At 38.1% G+C, this 18,414-nt stretch overlaps 4 protein-coding genes across 10 annotated transcripts; 1 reads left to right on the top strand and 3 right to left on the bottom strand.

The window, feature by feature from the left end:
• The first annotated feature begins 311 nt into the window (after nucleotides 1-311).
• On the top strand, nucleotides 312-4,437 carry LOC125214098 (single-stranded DNA-binding protein, mitochondrial-like). Of its 6 annotated transcripts, XR_007175065.1 has the most exons (6): nucleotides 312-1,000; nucleotides 1,258-1,357; nucleotides 1,464-2,563; nucleotides 2,746-2,843; nucleotides 3,046-3,313; nucleotides 3,530-4,437. XR_007175065.1 is itself a non-coding variant. In XM_048114979.1 (2 exons), exon 1 carries the CDS (start codon nucleotides 379-381, stop codon nucleotides 997-999), a length of 621 nt encoding a protein of 206 aa, XP_047970936.1. In that variant the 5' UTR covers nucleotides 312-378; the 3' UTR covers nucleotide 1,000; nucleotides 3,046-4,437. The 6 variants fall into 6 exon arrangements, 1 of the variants encoding a protein (XP_047970936.1); XR_007175063.1 differs by having other exon boundaries at nucleotides 3,046-4,437; XR_007175066.1 differs by lacking the exon at nucleotides 1,258-1,357 and having other exon boundaries at nucleotides 2,293-2,563; nucleotides 3,046-4,437.
• LOC125214096 (beta-glucosidase BoGH3B-like) lies at nucleotides 1,359-4,134 on the bottom strand. Its single transcript, XM_048114976.1, has 9 exons — nucleotides 3,903-4,134; nucleotides 3,628-3,832; nucleotides 3,474-3,564; nucleotides 3,253-3,398; nucleotides 2,923-3,166; nucleotides 2,728-2,832; nucleotides 2,429-2,611; nucleotides 2,136-2,340; nucleotides 1,359-1,934 (listed from the first exon to the last, which is right to left on the bottom strand). Exons 1-9 carry the CDS (start codon nucleotides 4,132-4,134, stop codon nucleotides 1,465-1,467), a joined length of 1,881 nt encoding a protein of 626 aa, XP_047970933.1. The 3' UTR covers nucleotides 1,359-1,464.
• A 942-nt stretch (nucleotides 4,438-5,379) lies between the features above and the next one.
• On the bottom strand, nucleotides 5,380-10,925 carry LOC125214095 (aldehyde oxidase 4-like). Its single transcript, XM_048114975.1, has 10 exons — nucleotides 10,560-10,925; nucleotides 8,475-9,986; nucleotides 8,141-8,400; nucleotides 7,842-8,063; nucleotides 7,555-7,773; nucleotides 6,528-7,493; nucleotides 6,357-6,452; nucleotides 6,186-6,284; nucleotides 5,916-6,105; nucleotides 5,380-5,829 (listed from the first exon to the last, which is right to left on the bottom strand). Exons 1-10 carry the CDS (start codon nucleotides 10,720-10,722, stop codon nucleotides 5,612-5,614), a joined length of 3,945 nt encoding a protein of 1,314 aa, XP_047970932.1. The 5' UTR covers nucleotides 10,723-10,925; the 3' UTR covers nucleotides 5,380-5,611.
• Nucleotides 10,926-11,495: 570 nt separating this feature from the next.
• On the bottom strand, nucleotides 11,496-14,939 carry LOC125214097 (zinc finger CCHC domain-containing protein 7-like). 2 transcript variants are annotated; one of them, XM_048114978.1, is made up of 8 exons: nucleotides 14,543-14,939; nucleotides 14,385-14,438; nucleotides 14,021-14,167; nucleotides 13,783-13,941; nucleotides 13,071-13,220; nucleotides 12,860-12,976; nucleotides 12,400-12,513; nucleotides 11,496-12,301 (listed from the first exon to the last, which is right to left on the bottom strand). In XM_048114978.1, the coding sequence occupies exons 1-8, from the start codon at nucleotides 14,834-14,836 to the stop codon at nucleotides 11,852-11,854; spliced, it is 1,485 nt and encodes a 494-aa protein (XP_047970935.1). In that variant the 5' UTR covers nucleotides 14,837-14,939; the 3' UTR covers nucleotides 11,496-11,851. The 2 variants fall into 2 exon arrangements, with proteins under 2 accessions (XP_047970935.1, XP_047970934.1); XM_048114977.1 differs by having other exon boundaries at nucleotides 14,021-14,191; nucleotides 14,543-14,938.
• Between the last annotated feature and the right edge of the window lie 3,475 nt (nucleotides 14,940-18,414).

The following is an 18,414-nucleotide window of genomic DNA, read 5'->3' as shown; positions in this document are numbered from 1 at the left end:
TAATCATAATATGTGAAATTTACAGAATTGATGAGTTCAGAAAATGACGTATTAATAGGAAATTATACTCATGCCACATTATCTTAAATACCACATTAACAATTTTTTTTATTATTATATTAAAATTATATACCAGACTATCAATCACGTCATTACAAATTCTTTGGTTGTTATTTATCTAAAATTCGCATTTTTTACGATAAAAAAGCATCGCAATATTCTTATACTCTGCATTTAGGGTTTGAACTAAAATTTGGAGTCAGAAAAATCAAAAACAAAATTACGCATAAATATGACGTGTCTTTATTTTCTGCATCATCTCTTCCATTTTAGTCTCACAAGTCGAGTGCAGACTGCAGAAGCTTCGATAGCACTTCCATGGCGTCTTCTCTCTCTAGAAAACTCTCCGCTGCCATTCTCTCAAAGCACAGACCACTCTCAAACACATCTCTCTCTTTCTGCACCAAAAGTCTCTCCTCCCCAGAATCCGTTTCCGATTCCGACTCACCCCCCGATTCCCCCCCTCCAAACCAGCAGCGCACCAATACAGATCGACCCCTCGAAAACGGCTTGGACCTCGGCATTTACAAGGCGATATTGGTAGGGCAGGTTGGGCAGGCGCCGATTCAAAAGCGGCTGAAAAGCGGGAAAATGGTAACCCTAATTTCGCTCGGCACGGGTGGCATTCGCAACAATCGGAGGCCTTTGGACAACGAGGAGCCGCGTGATTACGCCAATCGCTGCGCGGTGCAGTGGCACAGGGTCTCCGTTTATCCAGAGAAATTGGGCGAACTCGCCGCGAAAAATCTCGTCCCCGGTTCTACATTGTACGTGGAAGGGAATCTCGAGACTAAAATATTCAATGATCCAATAACTGGACTCGTCCGTCGAATCAGAGAGATTGCTGTACGTAGGAATGGGAGGATTCTGGTTCTAGGAAACGGAGCTGAAGCTGCGCAGTTTTCAAGGAATGATATGGCCGGGGTTGGATATTACTGAGGTGATGTTCTTTACAATGCTTGGCTAGAATGCTTATGTGATCGCAATGCTTTAGGAACTAGAGGAATTCGTAGTTGGATTTTGTATTGGCCATGAATTTGTGCCTTTGTGTTCGTTTTCAAAGTTCCAGAATTCAGTGCTACTATAAATTTGAAGTATTTGTCAGTTTTTGTTCGTCTATCTTCTTAATTGTATTGGTTATGACCTTTATTTCAATGTTTTTATCATGAGAGCGTGATAACTAATAATAGGAATCAGGTATTGATGATTTTCCCGTGGTAAGGCCACATTAACCGACAAACTAGTGCAGTGCGTATCTCGGGAGCCAAATTCAATAGGCTGCAGTTATACAAATGTTGTAAGCAAAACTTACTGGCAGTTCCTTTTAGTAATTATTCATCAGTAATGCATTGGTGCTAGTAATACTAAGTAACTATCACTAAAGATTTAGCACCCTTGCCTAGGTTAAGTTGTCAGGCCAAATCCAAATGGGAACAAAGGATCATAATGTGGATCACCTACATTCATGGGGAGCTGGTCGACTGATTTGAACCATGTTCTAGGAAGTTTTCCAGTGAAGCCATATTGACCAAATAGGACATCAGCTACACCTTGGCCCTCTGTTCCTGGAAGCCAAGCTGCGACAAGTGCGTCTATCTTATCTAGGTAAGGCTCAATTGTCACTGGACGCCCAGATATGATAACAACAACGCATCTGACAACCCTGCAGACGTTCCTGATAGTACTTGGACCTGGTTCAATTATAGTTAGGTTTGTGCTGTCTCCTTTTTCCTCAGCATATGGGACCTCACCCACAACAACGATGGCATAAGAGAAATTTTGTGACTTCACTAGATCCATGCCAGGGTTTTTCATGTGGACAACTGGAGTGGAAGGGTCTACTGTCTTTCTGATAGCATTTAAGACTGTGGTTCCTGCAATGCGGATTTATTAGAAAGTTATCTCTATATAAATTATTCTCATTACAACTCTGTTACATGTAAAGATGTGCTTTGCTGAAGGCTATATTACTTTATTTTGGAAAGCTAAGCATATCAGAAATAGTGGAAATCCATCTAATATGTTGAGAATATGTTTAAACTTCAGAGTTTGAGGCATTAAAATTTGAAGTATACCAACTATGAGATCACTGACTTGGACACCCTGCCATTCAACTGTCCAGCCTCCACATTGATATCCAAGATTATCAGCATGAGTTCCTGCAACAAGTACTTTCTGCACATCCTTTTTAAGAGGAAGCAATGGCTGATTAGCACTTTTACCATTTTTCAGAAGCACTAGTGATCTTCTCACTGCTTCCCTGGCCAATTCCCGATGATTCTTTCCAAAAAAAGTATGCTTCGGTTATTGTTGAATTGCAAGGACAATAAACAGTAGCAGGAAGGTTTACAATTAGCAGATGGTATACCTGGCTGCCAAGTTGGTTTAACAAGCTAAGGTCGGCGAAGGGGTTTTCAAAGAGACCCATGGTGAACTTCACCCTTAATATTCTCCTCACGGCATCATCTATCCTGCTCATTGGGATATTGTTGCTCTTCACTTGGTAGGTCAGATCATCAATAAATTCTGTGAGATTATCTTCCAGCATGACCTAGAATAGTTAAACCATCTGACATTAGACAGAAGGATGACAGGACATGTTTGTGTTGTAGCTAGATGTTTTATAAATGTCTTGTATTACAGCTTTGGGAAATGTCTAACACTCACTATGTCTATTCCTGCAAGAATACCAGCTTCAATTGAATGGGAATAGTTTGAATGAGGTGGATCTGTAATTCTGTCAATGCCAAGCCAACTTGATATGATGAGGCCCTGCAATTCATGTGTGCACTCAGTATTGTCTTTTTATTCTCTCGAGGCAACTTTAACGAAAACATGATATCTATCATTAATTTGTGTTACCCTGAATTTGAGCTTGTGTTTTAGGAAACCTGTAAGTAGATCACGGTTAGCATGCATTTTCTTGCCATTCCAGCTTGAATAAGCCACCATGACTGAGATGACACCCTTTCTGATTGAATCCAGGTATGGAAGCATGTGAATGCTGAGCAATCCATGAAAGTCAAGCTCTGTGTTGTTCTTATCAATGCCGTTTACGGTTCCTCCTTCGCCTACAAAACCTTTTGCACAGGCTGCGACCTTTGCCCTTAGGTAAATGAATAATATCTTCACTTGTTAGGCAACCATATTTTTGTTCTGGGTTGAAATACAGAAAGAGATGGAGATTTATACTTTCCAGCAAGAAAGGGGACACCCTTTCTGGAACTGGCAGGAATGTCGCCCTGTAAACCGGGTATGAATTCTGTCATTGCTCGAACCACCTTAGGATCTTCACTATAGCTTTCGAAACATTGGCCCCATCTTGGATCTCTGCAAACCTGTAGTCAGATGAACAGAATGACTAGACCTGATACTTAACACTACTGAGTTTAGTTTAGGTATAAATTACTTACAGCAAGGCTGGGTGCGAAATTGTAGTTGATTCCCGTTGCTCTAACTTCAAGTGCAGTGGCTGCTCCAATCCTCTTGACAAGGGCTGGATCTCTGTTCCACCACTGATGTTAGGATCTGATGTTCGTGTCAAAATGTATAAAACGTTAGACTTGCCTGGTGGCTCCGAGGCCGACATTGTGAGGGAAAATAGTAGCGTTGTAGACATTGTTGTTGCCGTGGGTAGCATCAGCGCCATAGAAGATAGGTATTCCGAGCCGAGTCGAAAGAGCTGCCTTTTGAAAAGTGTTCACCATTTTCACCCATTCCTCTGCAGATGCCTTGGGAGATGGACTACTCCCAGCTCCACTTAAAACACTCCCTACACATCCACCAAACTAAATCCATAGAGTTGTTGGTGCCAAAAAACAATTAAGAAAATAGAGAATTACCTATGAAATATTTCTTGAGTAGAGTTGGAGAGACATGCATCCTCTCAATCTGAGTCATCTGCCCAATCTTTTCTTCAAGGCTCATTCTCTTCATCAAGTCTCTGATTCTTGCATTTAATGGCTGTTTTGGGTCTTTGTATTTCATGTATTCCTTTGCTTCTGTAACTACTATCACCATTAATACCATCACCATCATTTTCATCTTCACACCCCTTGAAACCACCTTCATCATTACCTCTGCAACACAGCCTATTTATGTTCAACAAATAATGCAATTATTTAATTTTGTCTAGGGAAACATAGTAAAATAAGTAATACCTCTAGTTGCACGCAAGGTGTAGAGATAGCTATTTAAAGGTTTTTTATAAATATTTTGTAGAGGATTATGAAGATTTCAATGAGAGTAGTATCTGTGCCAGTGTGTGAATAAATATACAAGTAGTGATTCCTGATGAGTTTTTAGTGGGAGGTATTTTCACATGTATTCTTGGATATTTTGTTATAAGTGCAAATGACTAAATTATTTTGGGTTTAATCTTTTTGTAGTTACTTGGTTTAAAACTAGGCAGATAAAATGTACTAAAATATTTTTTTATTTCTTTGATCAAAACGTAATTATTTTAAGGCCTTTTTTTTTATAACAGGTTTTCTATATCAAGTTCTATGAATTCGATTTTTCCATAATTTATCTATATAACTTTTAAAAGTAAATTGCAATTTAGTCATGATTTTTGATACTACAACTTAGCAATAAAGACCTAATTTTTAATATTTGTTGCAATTTAGATTTATTGATTTTTGGTATGAGATTGAAGTTGAAATTTAGGTGTGAATTGCAGTGTCAAAACTCAAAATTAATTCAAGGTTTATTTAAAGCTCATTATTTGAACTTTGACATTATCATCTACTCCATATTACTGATAAGATATTGAAGTGAATATGAGAGAGCACTTACCTAGTGGTTGGACCCACTTGAAACGATTAGTAGTACAAAAAAAAAACGTAAAAATATTATCACAAAAATAAGAGAACTTCAAAGAAGAATTTATCAAAAATGCCAAAACATTTTCTGCAAAATGGGATTACTAACTAAACAAATGACGAAACTCTAGCGACTTATAAAACTAACCATATGATAGCACTACAACAAATGACGAAACACTAGCAACTTCCAACATAGTTATATTTACCGATTTATGGTAAAATCTCTATACGTTAGTTATTTTGGAATCATAAAATTTCATTGGCAATTTAAAATTCAAAAAAAGAAATGTTAAATATTGCTGTTTAAACATGGAAAAAGATAAAAGAATTCAAGACTAATTGATCAATACATATAAGTACCAAGTGGATGATACAGAATATCCCACTAGTGCACGTTATAGTGCATTCTAGTTTTTTCAAAGGTAGTACCTTATCTTCATCATATACACTGGATAACAGCGTTATGATATTTAATATTTTCATGATATTGCCATTAACATTTAAAACTAGTTATATTTGCAACAATGATATTTTACAACTTGCCATATTAAACATACATTACTAGTAAATCTTTTACAATTCGCACAAATCTATACATATATAAAGGATCAGTTTTTTGGGATGCCATGTGGCAAGACTTACATAGCACAAGCATAGTGCATCCATGCATTATTGCAACTCTATGTACATCATATTAACACGTAGATGATGGCGATGACAAAGCTTCAAGGAGGAGCAAGCAAGCTGCGTAAGTAGGTTTCGACATAATCGAGACCGCAGTACTGCTTAACAACGGGCAGAGTAGCCGGAACGTCGAGTTGGAAGTCGGAATCAGTCCCTTGTGTGGCTCCCCAACCTTTAAGCTGTTTTCTAGCCTCCACCACAGCCGCTCGTATACCGCAATATACTGAAGTCGCAAGAACCAAAGGAGGTTCGCCACTAGCTGCACGTGCGCACCACATCACACAACAACAACAACAACACCCACACAAACCATTGCTATCAGACACACTCAAAACACTACATTACCCTTAGAAGAGAGAACGCGGTCTGGGTGATGCCCGGTGTTGAGCACCCTAGCATTGAACTTTTTCGGAACGTTGTCAAGACTCGGGATCTTGTAATCCCAAGTGCTGTTTGTAGTCATAAGTCCCTCTTCATTAGTCAAGTATTCTTCAAGCATGAAAAACCCCACACCTTGTATGAAAGATCCCTCAATCTGTATGTATCAAACTCAACCTAATGAATTGCATTATCCATGTAAGTTATAAGTCACCATTTTTCTTGAACATACAGTACCTGTCCCATATCAACAGCAGGGTTCAAGCTCTGCCCACAGTCGTAGACGATATCCGTTCTCAATATAGACTTTTCGCCCGTGAGGACGCATATCTCCACCTGCAACCACAACAAACTCGCTGTAGTAACACCATTCGTGAAGCATTGAAGTAAAAACATAGGAAATGTTACCTCACTTACTGCAGCACCATAGTTCAAGTATTCTGTCGAACCGGACTCGGGAAGAAAGTAAGAGTTTGCTGCCAAATTTATAGACTGACTATGTGCCTGATTACAACGCATAATACACAGTTATTTGGAAGGATATTGTAGCATGAAGTGAATCGAATGCAAAAAACAAACCTCGAGAATGAGATCGTTCCATTGGAGTGAGCCCTGTTCGTCTTTCAGCGTAGTGGCAAGAGGGCTTAATCGTTCGACTAAAAGAGTAGAGCATTGGATCACAGCAGCACAACATGCTTCAGAGGTGGTGCTTCCAGCGGTTATGCCTCCTTGTACAAGGCTCAACGTGTCTGACTCTACAACGCGAACCTTTTCGATCAGGTTTTCCATTCCATCACATTTGATCAAACTGAGAGCATAGGCAGTTGCTTGTTTCACCTTTGTATACAGCCCTTGCCCCATCTCTATGCCTCCAACTTCCACAACCACGGATCCATCGTTAAGGATGCTCACTTTCCCCGGTTTCCCACTCACCGTCACTTTATACACAATCGGAACACAAGAAATGCCTCTTTTACACCATACGTTGGACCGGTTGAACTGCTCTACCGCTGCAGTCCTCTCCATATAGCATGATGAACTAATCAACTCGTCCCAAATACGAGGCAGGGTGTAGTCCGAAGCTTCTCCAGCAGCCTCAGCGTAGAATAGCTGCAGGCTCTCGCCTGTGTGAAAATTGATTTCTCTGACTGAACCGGCTTCCATTGACAGCAGAGACGCGACGCGCTCTATTATAGCTTCAGCGATGAAATTCCCCTGCACGTCACCAGGGGCGCGCATCATTGTTTTGCTCGTGTTGTTGGTCTTGCATAGTTTTATGTCGAACGAGAGAGCTCCCCAGTTGTACTTCTTCAGCCCTGCTACTAGCATATATGGGATGAAGGGGCTGAAGTCGATAAAGAAGCCTGCATCGATAAGTATATCGACATGGAGTGCTGTCAATTTGCCATTCTCTTTGAATCCAACAGTGTATGTTATCTTCATAGGATGTCTCCCTCCTGCTATTATCATGTCAGCGTTTCGGTCTATGTAGCTTCTGACCGGTCGGCCTAGTTTTCGAGCTGCAAGTGCACATGCTGTTGCTACCTGAAAACACAACATTGTTGAGACAGAGAGATATAGAGAGAGGAGCGATGATCACACTCACCTTCATTGCTCTTTGACACTTCCCTCCGAAGCCTCCACCTAATCGTCTTGTAATAACACGAACATTGTGCTCTGGGACACCGAGACAACGTGCAATGGATATTTGAGCCAACTCAGGGGATTGGACTGAGCTATACACCACCATACAGCTGTCTTCATCCGGGATTGCAAGCGCTGTTTGCGTCTCCATGTAGAAGAAGTATTGAGAACCAAGTATGATCTGAATGTTCAAAAACAACATGTGAAGTATGTATGCAACTGACTGAAACAGCTAATCAATAAAAGTACCTCTTGAGAGAGAATCTTGTGATCAGCTTCAGCCATTCCTTTGGTGAAATCACCAATCATTTCCGGTTTTAGGTGAGGTTCGTAGGGTGAAAAAGTATCGAAGAAACTTGAGTATTCGACGGCCTCTTCAACTGTCAAGATTGGTGGTTCTAAGCCTTGTGTCTCATAATCCACTTGAACCATTCTTGCAGCGGCGTTGGCTTCCTTTTGGCTACGTGCAACCTAACGAATATAATTAACAAGGCAAAGTCAGACAAACAACCGGTTACAATTAGTACCATATGACAAGTTTCATATACCACAAACGCGATTAGATCACCAGCCGACGCAGTGGTATCGTCAGCAAACAAATATTCAGATCCGAAAAGGCCCGTGGCTCCAAAATTTTGTCCTCCTTGGGGGATGTCTTTGGCAGAGATAACATCAACGATTCCACTTGGTTTTGGGACAGCCTCGAAAGAGATACTCTTCACTCGAGCTAGAGGCTTCGTGCTATAAACAAGTGCTCCATGTAGACTATGTGGAGGTGAAGGAATGTCATCTACGTACACAGCTTCACCTGTTGGTACAAACAGATTTAACAAACTTCCTTCACCCCAAATTCCTACATACGGAAAAAAGATGAGAACGAACCGGAAGCTTGGATGATTGCTCCAACTTTAGGAATAGGCTCACCAACCGGATAGTATGTATCAGTTTCTTCGTTGCTTGAAGCAGCTACTTCGGAAAGTGAGACACCAAGCGTGGGAGAAGAAACATCAATAAACGCAGTGAGAAACGAAAACAAGAAACTAACTGCTAAGCTCTTCCTGTAAGCAGGATGCGTCGTTCCATGTTTGGGTTCGACAGAGAGTTTCACCAATCTAACTGCTTCAACCAAAACTTCAACGGTTAACACTTTCCCTGCCAAATACTCCTCCACTTCGCTAGCCCTTGTCGCGTGGTCTGTCCCATAAGCGCCAAAAGCCAGCCGAGCATAGTTCAAAGTAACACCACCACTTTCTTTAAAGCTAACATCAGCCAAGAAAGCAGCATTCAAGTATGGCAAAGCATTCCCAAGCGGCCTTGGTGCAGCCCGGTAGCTCTCAAAACCCACTTTCGGACCCAAGAAAGGAATGTAGACACTCAAGAGCACGTCTGTGGGGGCGAGAGGTGGCCCGTACAAGAACTCATCCATAGTCATCCTTTCCTGCGCACGGGCTCTCAAGAGGGCGACAGTCGACCCCACAGCAAGAAGCAATGTAGCAATATCCGAAGGAAAAGACCTCCTCTGTGCCATCACCAAATTCCCCCCAATGCTGGCTGAGTTCCTAATGAAAATGGAAGCAACCCTCTCCATATGATGAGCAATCTTCGCCAAGACTAAGTCGGATTCGCCTTCTTCCTTGAGAGATGATATAACTCTTGAAATCGAAATAGCTGCCCCGAACTCAATCCCGGATTCATCCTTTTTAACCATCAAGAGCTCAGGAATGTACCTAAGATCAATGTACTTATCATATCTCTCTGTTTCCTTGTAATATCCCATCCCTGTATTCCCGACGACTAACTTGAACCGCGCACCATCCGCCACCAAGCTGCCGAGTTCCTCTAGACTAACTGGAGTGAACCAAGAGAGACTTTCAGAATTCAAGACTGTGCTACATTCTTGTTTGCATACTCGTACATATGGCCAGACGTCGTCTTGAGGATCGTACGGTGGAAACTCCCCTTTCGGAAAAGCATTCATCCCAAGATCCTCGATGTCAACATCAGCAGCAAAGCTCTTGCAGGCATCAGCGATGGGGCGGTAGCCAGTGCAACGACAGAGGTTGCCGGTTATAGACGTTTGGGCTTGGGAGGCGGTGAGGTTGGAGAATCCGGGGGGTGGGGGCTGAGGTGCTGTGTCGGCGTTGGCAAGGGCGGAGAAGAAGGACATACAGAAGCCGGGGGTGCAGAAGCCGCACTGGGAGGCGTGGAAACCCGCGAAGCGTTGGTGGATTGGGTGGAGGCCGTGCTTGGTGTTGCCGAGGCCTTCGGTGGTGGTGATGGAGAAGCCATTGAGGCTGCAAAGGAGAGTGAGGCAAGAGCTCACACTGAATATCTCTGGTTGGTTGAGGACAGGGTTGAATCTTGAGAGCACCACCACACAAGCCCCACAGCCACCTGAATTCAATCACAGAATTACTACACAATTCATTCATTGCTTGTTGTAATGTGTAAAGGGAGTGAAACTCTAATTTGTGCATGCAAAACAATCCATAAAAAAAACTACTATCAAAGTAGTCTAATACTCATGAATCATGATAGAGTGGTTGATGACTGACTTTAAATTTCTGTTAATTTATCTATAAAAAGAGTATATTAAAAGATTGATTTATAATTCAAATACACACCATCAATTCTATGGTATCAAACACATTCTCGGAATAATAGTCTCTCTCGAGTAAAAAGCCGACACAATAACTTGGAATTGTGATCTTTCTTTCATTTCCCTTTTTTATTTAATTTTAGATTATCTAGATTTGCATGCTTACACAAATATTTCAATTTGAGTTCAGTTATACTGCAAAATCTTAAGAGTTAACTCATTTCCAACCTTACGATATAATCAATTATTTATTAAAGTTGCGAGATTGACTAAAAATTAACCAAATTTCATGATTTTTTAGACAATTTACCATTTTTAAGTATATAATGAAGAGTATGTTAGCATAGATTATGGCCGAGGCACCTAACCTTCACCGCAGCCGAGCTTGACACTCTTGAAAGGAGTGGCGGAGCGCAGGAATTCGAGCAAAGTGGTGGAGGGATCGACTTCTCCCACCTCGTATCTCTTGCCGTTCACCTCAAACACGAGATGACTATCATCCCCGGCCACTGCACAATCTTTTTTCTCCATTTTCTACGTATCTCTTTCTCAAGAAAGTTCTAAATATGTAAATATAAAGGCATGAATAACTACCGAAAATGGATAAATTTGCATTGCATCGCCTCTCCTTATGGTAGTACCTCAAAACTCTCAACCGTCAACTTCTTTAAAGGTCACATTGCCCAATTCGACCTAGCACTTTCATTTTTCACTGATGCAATATTAAGTAATCTATATTAATTTGCCTCACCAAATTATATTTCTTTCGTGTATTGCTAATGCATTATCAATAGTGGCGGAGCCAGAAATTTATATGAAGATGGGCAAAAATATACATAGGCAAAATTTAAGAGATTTAAGAGGGGCAATTAATGAAATTTGAGGTGGGGCATTTGCCCATGCTAACTAGTAGCTAGATCCGTCCCTGATTATCAACTCACCTATATGATGACACCAATAAATTTTATTTTATTTTTCTGTTTTTTAAGTCTTTGTTACTCAACTTCGTCAAGAATATAGTGTGTTTCTACGTCATAACTCGTTTAATGATAAAAATAATAAAGATACGGGTGTTCATACGTGAAAAATAACAACTAATTTTCAATGTCTATTTTAATTTTACTTCATTTTATAATGTTTTTTTCGGTGATGGCATGCGTATTGTATTGAATAACTACACTAACTTAACAAATAAATATATACTGTATAACTTTGGAGGTATGGTAAGCACGTGGACCTTGGACTAGGGGAAAAATCAGACTGCATGATTTATCTACGAAACTAGATAAAGAAATTCGGAAACATACAGCACAAATTATGACATTTGAAAATTTTTAACTATTGTAAAGATTATAAATTACAGACCCAGTTGGGTGAGATGAGCAAAAATATTATCTTAAAATAAAGAACGCATCAAAATACAAACTACCAATAAAAAACAAAATCAACTAACAATTGGGACACTATTATCCTGTATGCAAGGAGGGGCATGCTTTGGTATTAGTATTCCATTTCCGCAGGAGTGCGGCTGGCACTTTTCAGCACACTCCTTGTATATTCTTGCAGGAGGGCTAAAACAGGCAAACAACCTCCAACAGCCTCGTGTATGGCCTAGGCCGGTATCGCAATCCCACATTCACCTCTCCTCGAAATAAAACATCTACCACCAATCATCATTTCTTCCCGTGCCACCATAACCATTGACACTATTGCCAAATCTTGATGTTGAATGTCTACGTTGATGAAATCTACTCGACCCGTTTGACGGCGAATCATTGAAATCGATCTTCCTAGGCTTTTTCGAAGAATGGGAACTTGATGCATAATAACCATTTGAATAGGGATTCCGAGATTTTCTATCTCTTGGAGTTGCTGGGGATCTCCAGTAACTATCTTGGTTTTTACTGCTATGATAATCTCCAGGATGTTCAGTAGACCAACCACCTTTATGCTTTGGTTTTGCAGCTGAATGAAACTCAATGTCCTTGAATTTCTTCCCTTTCCGTGACTTTCCAATATCACGCGGGACAGACTGGGTCTCCGAACGATCCCGCTTCTTTTTTGGAGATTTGTGCCTGGGTGTTGATGTTTCATGGTTTCTCTTACTAGCCTGGTGAAAATACCCAGAAACTGAGTGTCACATCATAAGCAAGCTTGACCAATTATTCAAAGATTAGAAAGTAGACTAAAGGGAACATAGTGACGCACCTTCATTGAGCTGGTGCATTCGCGAGCAAAATGTCCTACTACGCCACACTTGTAGCATGAACTATCAGGTGCATTATCATTGGCATCCCGATGGCTACGGAAGCCAGAGCAAGCCTGAAGAAATCAGAAACAACTTCAGAAAATGGAATTCTGAGGCTAAAACTAGAACATTATACTTATTCAGGTATTAGGAGTAAATGAAACAGTCAGCAGTAATAATAAATCCAAAATTTTCATGTCTCATCATAAAGGGCAAAAACAAAAACCATAGTTAATGGAGCCTGGAGTGTTGCATAATTGGCTCCATAAGCAAAAGCCAACTATAGTTAATAGGTTAGACTGTAAAGGCTACCACACCAAAAGAAGATTCAAATTTCAAGCCTATAAAGGTATGTCTTCTTATATGATCAACGATGCCTGTGATCTGACCAAGATCGCATTTAATGTATATCAAACTTACCAAACCCGTATGGCCAGAGAGACCACATCTATAACAAGAAAGTTCTTTGGGCCCAGGATCACCATATTCTTTACAGCAAAGATGGCCGTATATTCCACAAATGTAACATTGTATTTCCTGCATACCACTCAGGTGTCATAAAATCTGTGAAGATAAAACAAAATAATAATGCAGCAATTCATCTTCCGGGAGAGAAAAAGAGAGAGAGAACCTTTAAATCATCTGGGCAGTAGTCATTCCTGCAGGAGAACATTTCATGCCCTAAATCTCCACATTTTAAACATATCTTTGAACTCTTGTACTTCTCAGGGCAATCTTTAGCACGGTGACCCTGTTGTTTGCAGATAAAGCAATCTCGCCCCTGTGTAATTAAAGGAGATAGAATAAAATTTAAAATCGAACAATATCTTTCCAAAGACACGATTCCATAAGTCACAATGCTTTCAAAAAAAGTTAACATTAACCAAAAGCCTAAAAAATACTCCCTCCATCCCCAAACAATATGCACTTTGGTTTAGCATGGGTTTTAATGCAAAATTGGTAAAGTAAGAGAGAGGTGGAGAGTAATTAAAGTATTGTTAGTGGGAAATAGGTCCCACCTCATTAGAGAAAAAAGAGTTTCCAAAATTAGAAATTGCATATTCTTGTGGGACGGACTAAAAAGGAAAGAGTGCATATTCTTGTGGGACGGAGGGAGTACTATAAACCAGGCTGAACCATTTAGGAAATCCATCCAAACAATATCCTTCCAAAGTATACGAGCACAAAACCTAAGAATGAAGTCAACTAATTAAATGAGAAAGAAATCACATGCACTTATTTTCCATCTAGCCACAGTATAAAACCACTTGAATAATCCAGACAATAAAGCACAAATTTTGTAATCAAGCCAGTGCAAATAAGTAGTTTTCTTGAGTATATACCTTGTTACATTGTTTTGCATTGTGTTCAAAACTCCCACAAACAAAGCAAGGTTTCTTTCTCCTAGCTGAAGTACAGTTGGCAGTCGTGTGACCCTCTTCGCCACAATTATAGCAAGCACCCCAATTGTTATCAGGAGGATCAAAGTACCTTGGCCCCCGCTGAGATCACGAAAACAATCATAAAGGAGTGGTCGCTCATCTCAAAGACAATGCTTGTGCACAAGTTACGAAAACTCACAAGAAGTTTCCTCAGGACAGCATTATCTGACACTTCCACAGGATTGGTTTCAACTGCTACAGTAGCAGCCTCGGTAGTGTTTTCAATAATCTCTGGTTCTTTATTCTCCTGAACTTTATCCACTTCGTTCTCCTGAACTTTATCCACTTCGTTCTCCTGAACTTTATCCACCTAAACAATAAAAGACAGAAACGACATATTTTACGATTCTAGCTTGGTTACTTTTAACAAGAGAAAATAATTAAATTCACCCAATCTCAGAGGGACATATCCAGCAGTATAATAATTCCCCATTGTATGAATACAAACATGAATCATAATCAGCACATCAAACTATGCCAGTTAAATAATAGTAGTAAAATACCAGAAACAATTCACCGCAGAAATCTCTAAACCCCGCATCTATTTCATTCGTTACCTGACAACATGACACAAATTACTTGAATAAGTGACTAAGCATGAACTTAAGAAAACTAACCAGTAAACAACTTTCAAATAAATCAAGTTCGACTCAATTCTTACGGCATCTCCATTAAGCTCAGCCTCCTTGCTCTTTTTCCTCTTCTTCTTCCCTTTCTTACTCCGCTCTTCCTTCAAATTCTCAACTACCTCCGCAATGCCGTCTCCATGGGGATCATTCCTGGCGGCTCGCTGCATGGATTTCTGAACGATTTTGAGGGTGAGATCTTCGTTAGCCTCGGCATCATCATCATCATCATCGCTCGCCGCTTCGGTGGGGGATTTCCGCTTTCTGTTGTCTTCTTCCGACGAATGTTCCTCCAGCTTCGCCGCTTTCGAACTTGCTCTCCTTCCCATTACTGGATTCAATTCCCGGCGAATGGGGAATTGAAATCAGTGCAGAGGTTCAAAAAATCTAGCCCTAGATTCAATTAGTACAGAGGAAACGAAACGGAAGCGTAGTTAGTAAGTGGGCCTGTCACTGGGCTGCTACAGATTGACGCCCAAAGTTTTTATATGAAGTCCAAATTTCTTTTAATAAATGATAAAAGCAGTTGTCGAACTCTTTTAACCATTACTAGAATACTAGTATTAGCACCCGCGCTACGCACGGACTAATGAATTTTCAGCTAATAAATACAAATTGTACATAAGCTGGGAAAATAATTATCATTATATATACTTTATTAAAAAAAAAAAGAATGATTCTCTAGTCCTAATCCAAAAAAAATATCATATTCGAAACAAAATTTAAGTACATTTGTAATTTGTGAGAAGAATAAAAAATTACTCACACAACATAGATATAAATTTAAGACCACAATATGGAAAATTTCGTTTATTAAAAAGCCGAAAAGACAATATTAAAAAAATACAATTTCAATGGTTACATGACAAAATTTCTTCGATAGGAAGTGAGTTGGGGAAAGAGATTGAAAGGCGTGAGAAATGAAGATAAAAATATGGTGTATTTATAGAATGGAAAATATGGATAAAAACAAAAAAATAGAAAAATAGAAAACCATAGGCCATGCAGTACTATATTTTTAGTAATTTAAGTATAAATATATTTATAAATTGTATATCTGGACTATAAATATGGAGTAGTATTTATAAGTAATGTCAACATATTTACTTAAATTAATATATTTAAATATAAATATATACTCACTATATTATTATGTCTTGCAACAATCAAATGAAATTATGTAGTATCTATACATCTATACACATATAAAAGACGAGTTTTGGCCTTGATTTGAATATCTATGAATTTTGGGTATAAATTTGAATATTTATAAATTTTGAGCTTACTATATAATTCAAGCACAATAAGCATATAATTCAAACATAATACATTACAATTTTATTTAATACTATATAAAAACTAATAATAATTCTTAGTAGTAGACTACGAGTAGTTACTACCGTTACAATTTTACCCCAAATACAATTTTATAGTATTAAATTTTCAATCTTTAATGCATGAGAAAGTGGGTGGCAAATTCATCATTATGAGTATAAAAATTTAAAGTTTTTGGCTGTTACGAGAAGTTGAGGATGGTGCATTCTATTTTCCATTATTATCATTATATTTTCATTTATGTTCTTTTCATGATTCAAAGTTGAAACATTATATATATGTGTGTATGCCTCGGGATGTTTGAGAAAAGGCACCAAACAAAGAAAATGAGTATTGTAATGTAGTAGCATTTTTGGCCAAGACCTTCAAAATCATTTTGAAAGAATTATCTATTTATCCATTCAATATGTAGTATTTTTTTTGCTATTCTTAATTCGCATAGCATTTTATGTATTTTTTTATTATTATTATTATGTTATTATAATATATTTATTATTGACGATTTTATATTTTTGGTATCTTTTCTTAATATTATATAGACTATTTTGATAATGATTGGTCTTATAAACAAAATCTCTTTCAATTGTAATGTTTTTCCTAGACTATAATTTCAATCTATCGTTATAAACATGCATACAAAATTCTCAAAAATATTACGGGACATATTAGTGTTGTAATTATTTTCATACATTAGACTAAATTCAATAATCCCAACCGTCAATTTTACATTTTAGAGATGTATTAATGAGTGTAAATGTAAGAAAAGAATCTTCCTTTAATTTGAATAAAATTTTAAAAAAACAAAAAAAAAAGTTTTTATTTTAATGTGAAAATACTAAAATTCAACATATGTCCAAATCGTATTTTGAGTTTAAATGTCCCACCATTATTATAATTGAATACACTAATTTAATCAAAATTGTCGTGAAATATAAAAAATCAGAATACATACAATATTTATATTATTAAACATAAAATTTATGTATCTAAAGTATAAAATTCTCTTTAATAATAAATTTATTAAATAAATTGAAACATGTCATATTGATATTTTATCTTGGTTTTGCAGATGTTAATCATGCCCTATCGCATATATCAATAATTTATTGTTTTCTTTTATTAAACAATAAAGTGTATTCGACATGTTTGTGGTTGACCTTTTAGTAATAGAGGTGAAAAAGTGTTTTAAATAAATTATTATTGTATACTTTTCTAATTTAGAACGTTATATAATTATATTGTTTTTCATTTCATAAATGTGAACTCACTGTTTCAAAATAATGCATATAGAAAACCAATTGGTTCGTGAATCGCACGGGTATGATACTAGTATTAATAAAAGACCATATATTAGTATAATTAAAAGCCCAAAATAAAAGTCCAAAATTAAAATTATGTATCAAAATAAAAGCCCATATAAAACAAATTAACCTAATACACTAAACCACGCCTCCACATCTCCTCTCCCACTTGCCGTCGCCGCGCTGTTGCGCTCACCAAATCATCTTCTCCCCCTTACCATCGTGCTGAACACCGGCTTCCTCATTTCCCGACGCCGGCGCTTTTCTCTTTTCCCTCACTTGTCCTCTCTCGCCGCCTCGCCATCTCATGTCGAGCATCACCGGCGTCACCTTCTCTCTTTCTCTTTCCTTTCCTTTTTCTTGAGCAGCTAAAGATCGGATCTTTGAATTAATCTGGAGAAGAAAATGGAGGGCATATGTGAATTTTATTGTGATATGTACTCTATGAAGAAGCGGATATATTTTTGATTCTCTGAAAGTAATAAGGTCTGCACCAGAGGTGTGTTTTATCGGAAAGTGGTGTCAAAAATATTAAAGTATAGGCTGCTACACTTCCCCGCATTTCTCTCTATGATGATGAATATTTTACTCCTAATTAACAGACTTTGTTTTCCCGCCCAAACTACTTTCAGTGGCATTTTTGTTAATATCTCCACAATTGCCACTTTAGATAGTTATAAATAGATAAACCAAGAACAAGCATGGAAAAAACGATTTAATCCAACCAAGATTTAAGAGCCACTACACGAAATAAGCAAAAAGATTTCAAGCATTTCTTCACTTTTACTACACCGTACATAATCTTCAATTTTCAATTATTTTTTTTCGTCAATTTTTTATTTTCCCAACTCCATAATAGGCAAAAATCTTATTCAAAACTAAAAAGAGCAAGGGATATTAGCTCCTAATATTATAAATTTTTCAAAAAGTTGGATTTTTTTCACAAACTTTGGCCTTTATTCAATTAAGATATGAACTGTTCTAATTCATACTCGGTTTGAATTTTTAAAAATATGAATGAAAAGCAGGTTTCGAAATATAATGAAATATGAATAGAATGAGAGACAATAAAGTGCCTCTCAATTGATAAGATGCTTCCTCTCCAATCAATAGGTTGAGAATTCGAATCATCATAGAAGTGGATGATGAACCATTGTTGATCTTCTTTAAAAAAAAGACAACAAATTGTGAGTATTATAAAAGGTAAATGAAACAAGTAATAAGAGACACACCGGAAATGACATAGTATGTATATTCATGGACAAAGGAGT

The sequence above is a fragment of the Salvia hispanica genome, chromosome 3 (genome assembly GCF_023119035.1).
Source record: "Salvia hispanica cultivar TCC Black 2014 chromosome 3, UniMelb_Shisp_WGS_1.0, whole genome shotgun sequence".
NCBI classification, from domain to species: Eukaryota; Viridiplantae; Streptophyta; class Magnoliopsida; order Lamiales; family Lamiaceae; genus Salvia; species Salvia hispanica.
The sequence above is the reverse complement of the archived record's forward strand: the minus strand, read 5'-3'. Positions and strand labels throughout refer to the sequence as shown.

Bases quoted from the DNA above. Each gene is read 5' to 3' on its own strand.
- LOC125214095 (XM_048114975.1), bottom strand. From the start codon at position 10,722: ATGGAGAAAAAAGATTGTGCAGTGGCCGGGGATGATAGTCATCTCGTG. The intron at 8,401-8,474 runs GTTCGTTCTCAT...TTGTACCAACAG, and splicing joins AGCAATCATCCAAGCTTCCG to GTGAAGCTGTGTACGTAGAT. The intron at 7,494-7,554 runs GTGAGTGTGATC...TTGTGTTTTCAG, and splicing joins AGTGTCAAAGAGCAATGAAG to GTAGCAACAGCATGTGCACT.
- LOC125214097 (XM_048114977.1), bottom strand. From the start codon at position 14,836: ATGGGAAGGAGAGCAAGTTCGAAAGCGGCGAAGCTGGAGGAACATTCG. The intron at 13,221-13,782 runs GTATATACTCAA...TTAATTACACAG, and splicing joins ATGCAAAACAATGTAACAAG to GGGCGAGATTGCTTTATCTG. The intron at 12,977-13,070 runs GTTCTCTCTCTC...AGTGGTATGCAG, and splicing joins ACTGCCCAGATGATTTAAAG to GAAATACAATGTTACATTTG.
- LOC125214098 (XM_048114979.1), top strand. From the start codon at position 379: ATGGCGTCTTCTCTCTCTAGAAAACTCTCCGCTGCCATTCTCTCAAAG.
- LOC125214096 (XM_048114976.1), bottom strand. From the start codon at position 4,134: ATGATGAAGGTGGTTTCAAGGGGTGTGAAGATGAAAATGATGGTGATG. The intron at 3,565-3,627 runs GCAAGTCTAACG...GTGGTGGAACAG, and splicing joins GTCGGCCTCGGAGCCACCAG to AGATCCAGCCCTTGTCAAGA. The intron at 3,167-3,252 runs GTATAAATCTCC...CATTTACCTAAG, and splicing joins GTCCCCTTTCTTGCTGGAAA to GGCAAAGGTCGCAGCCTGTG.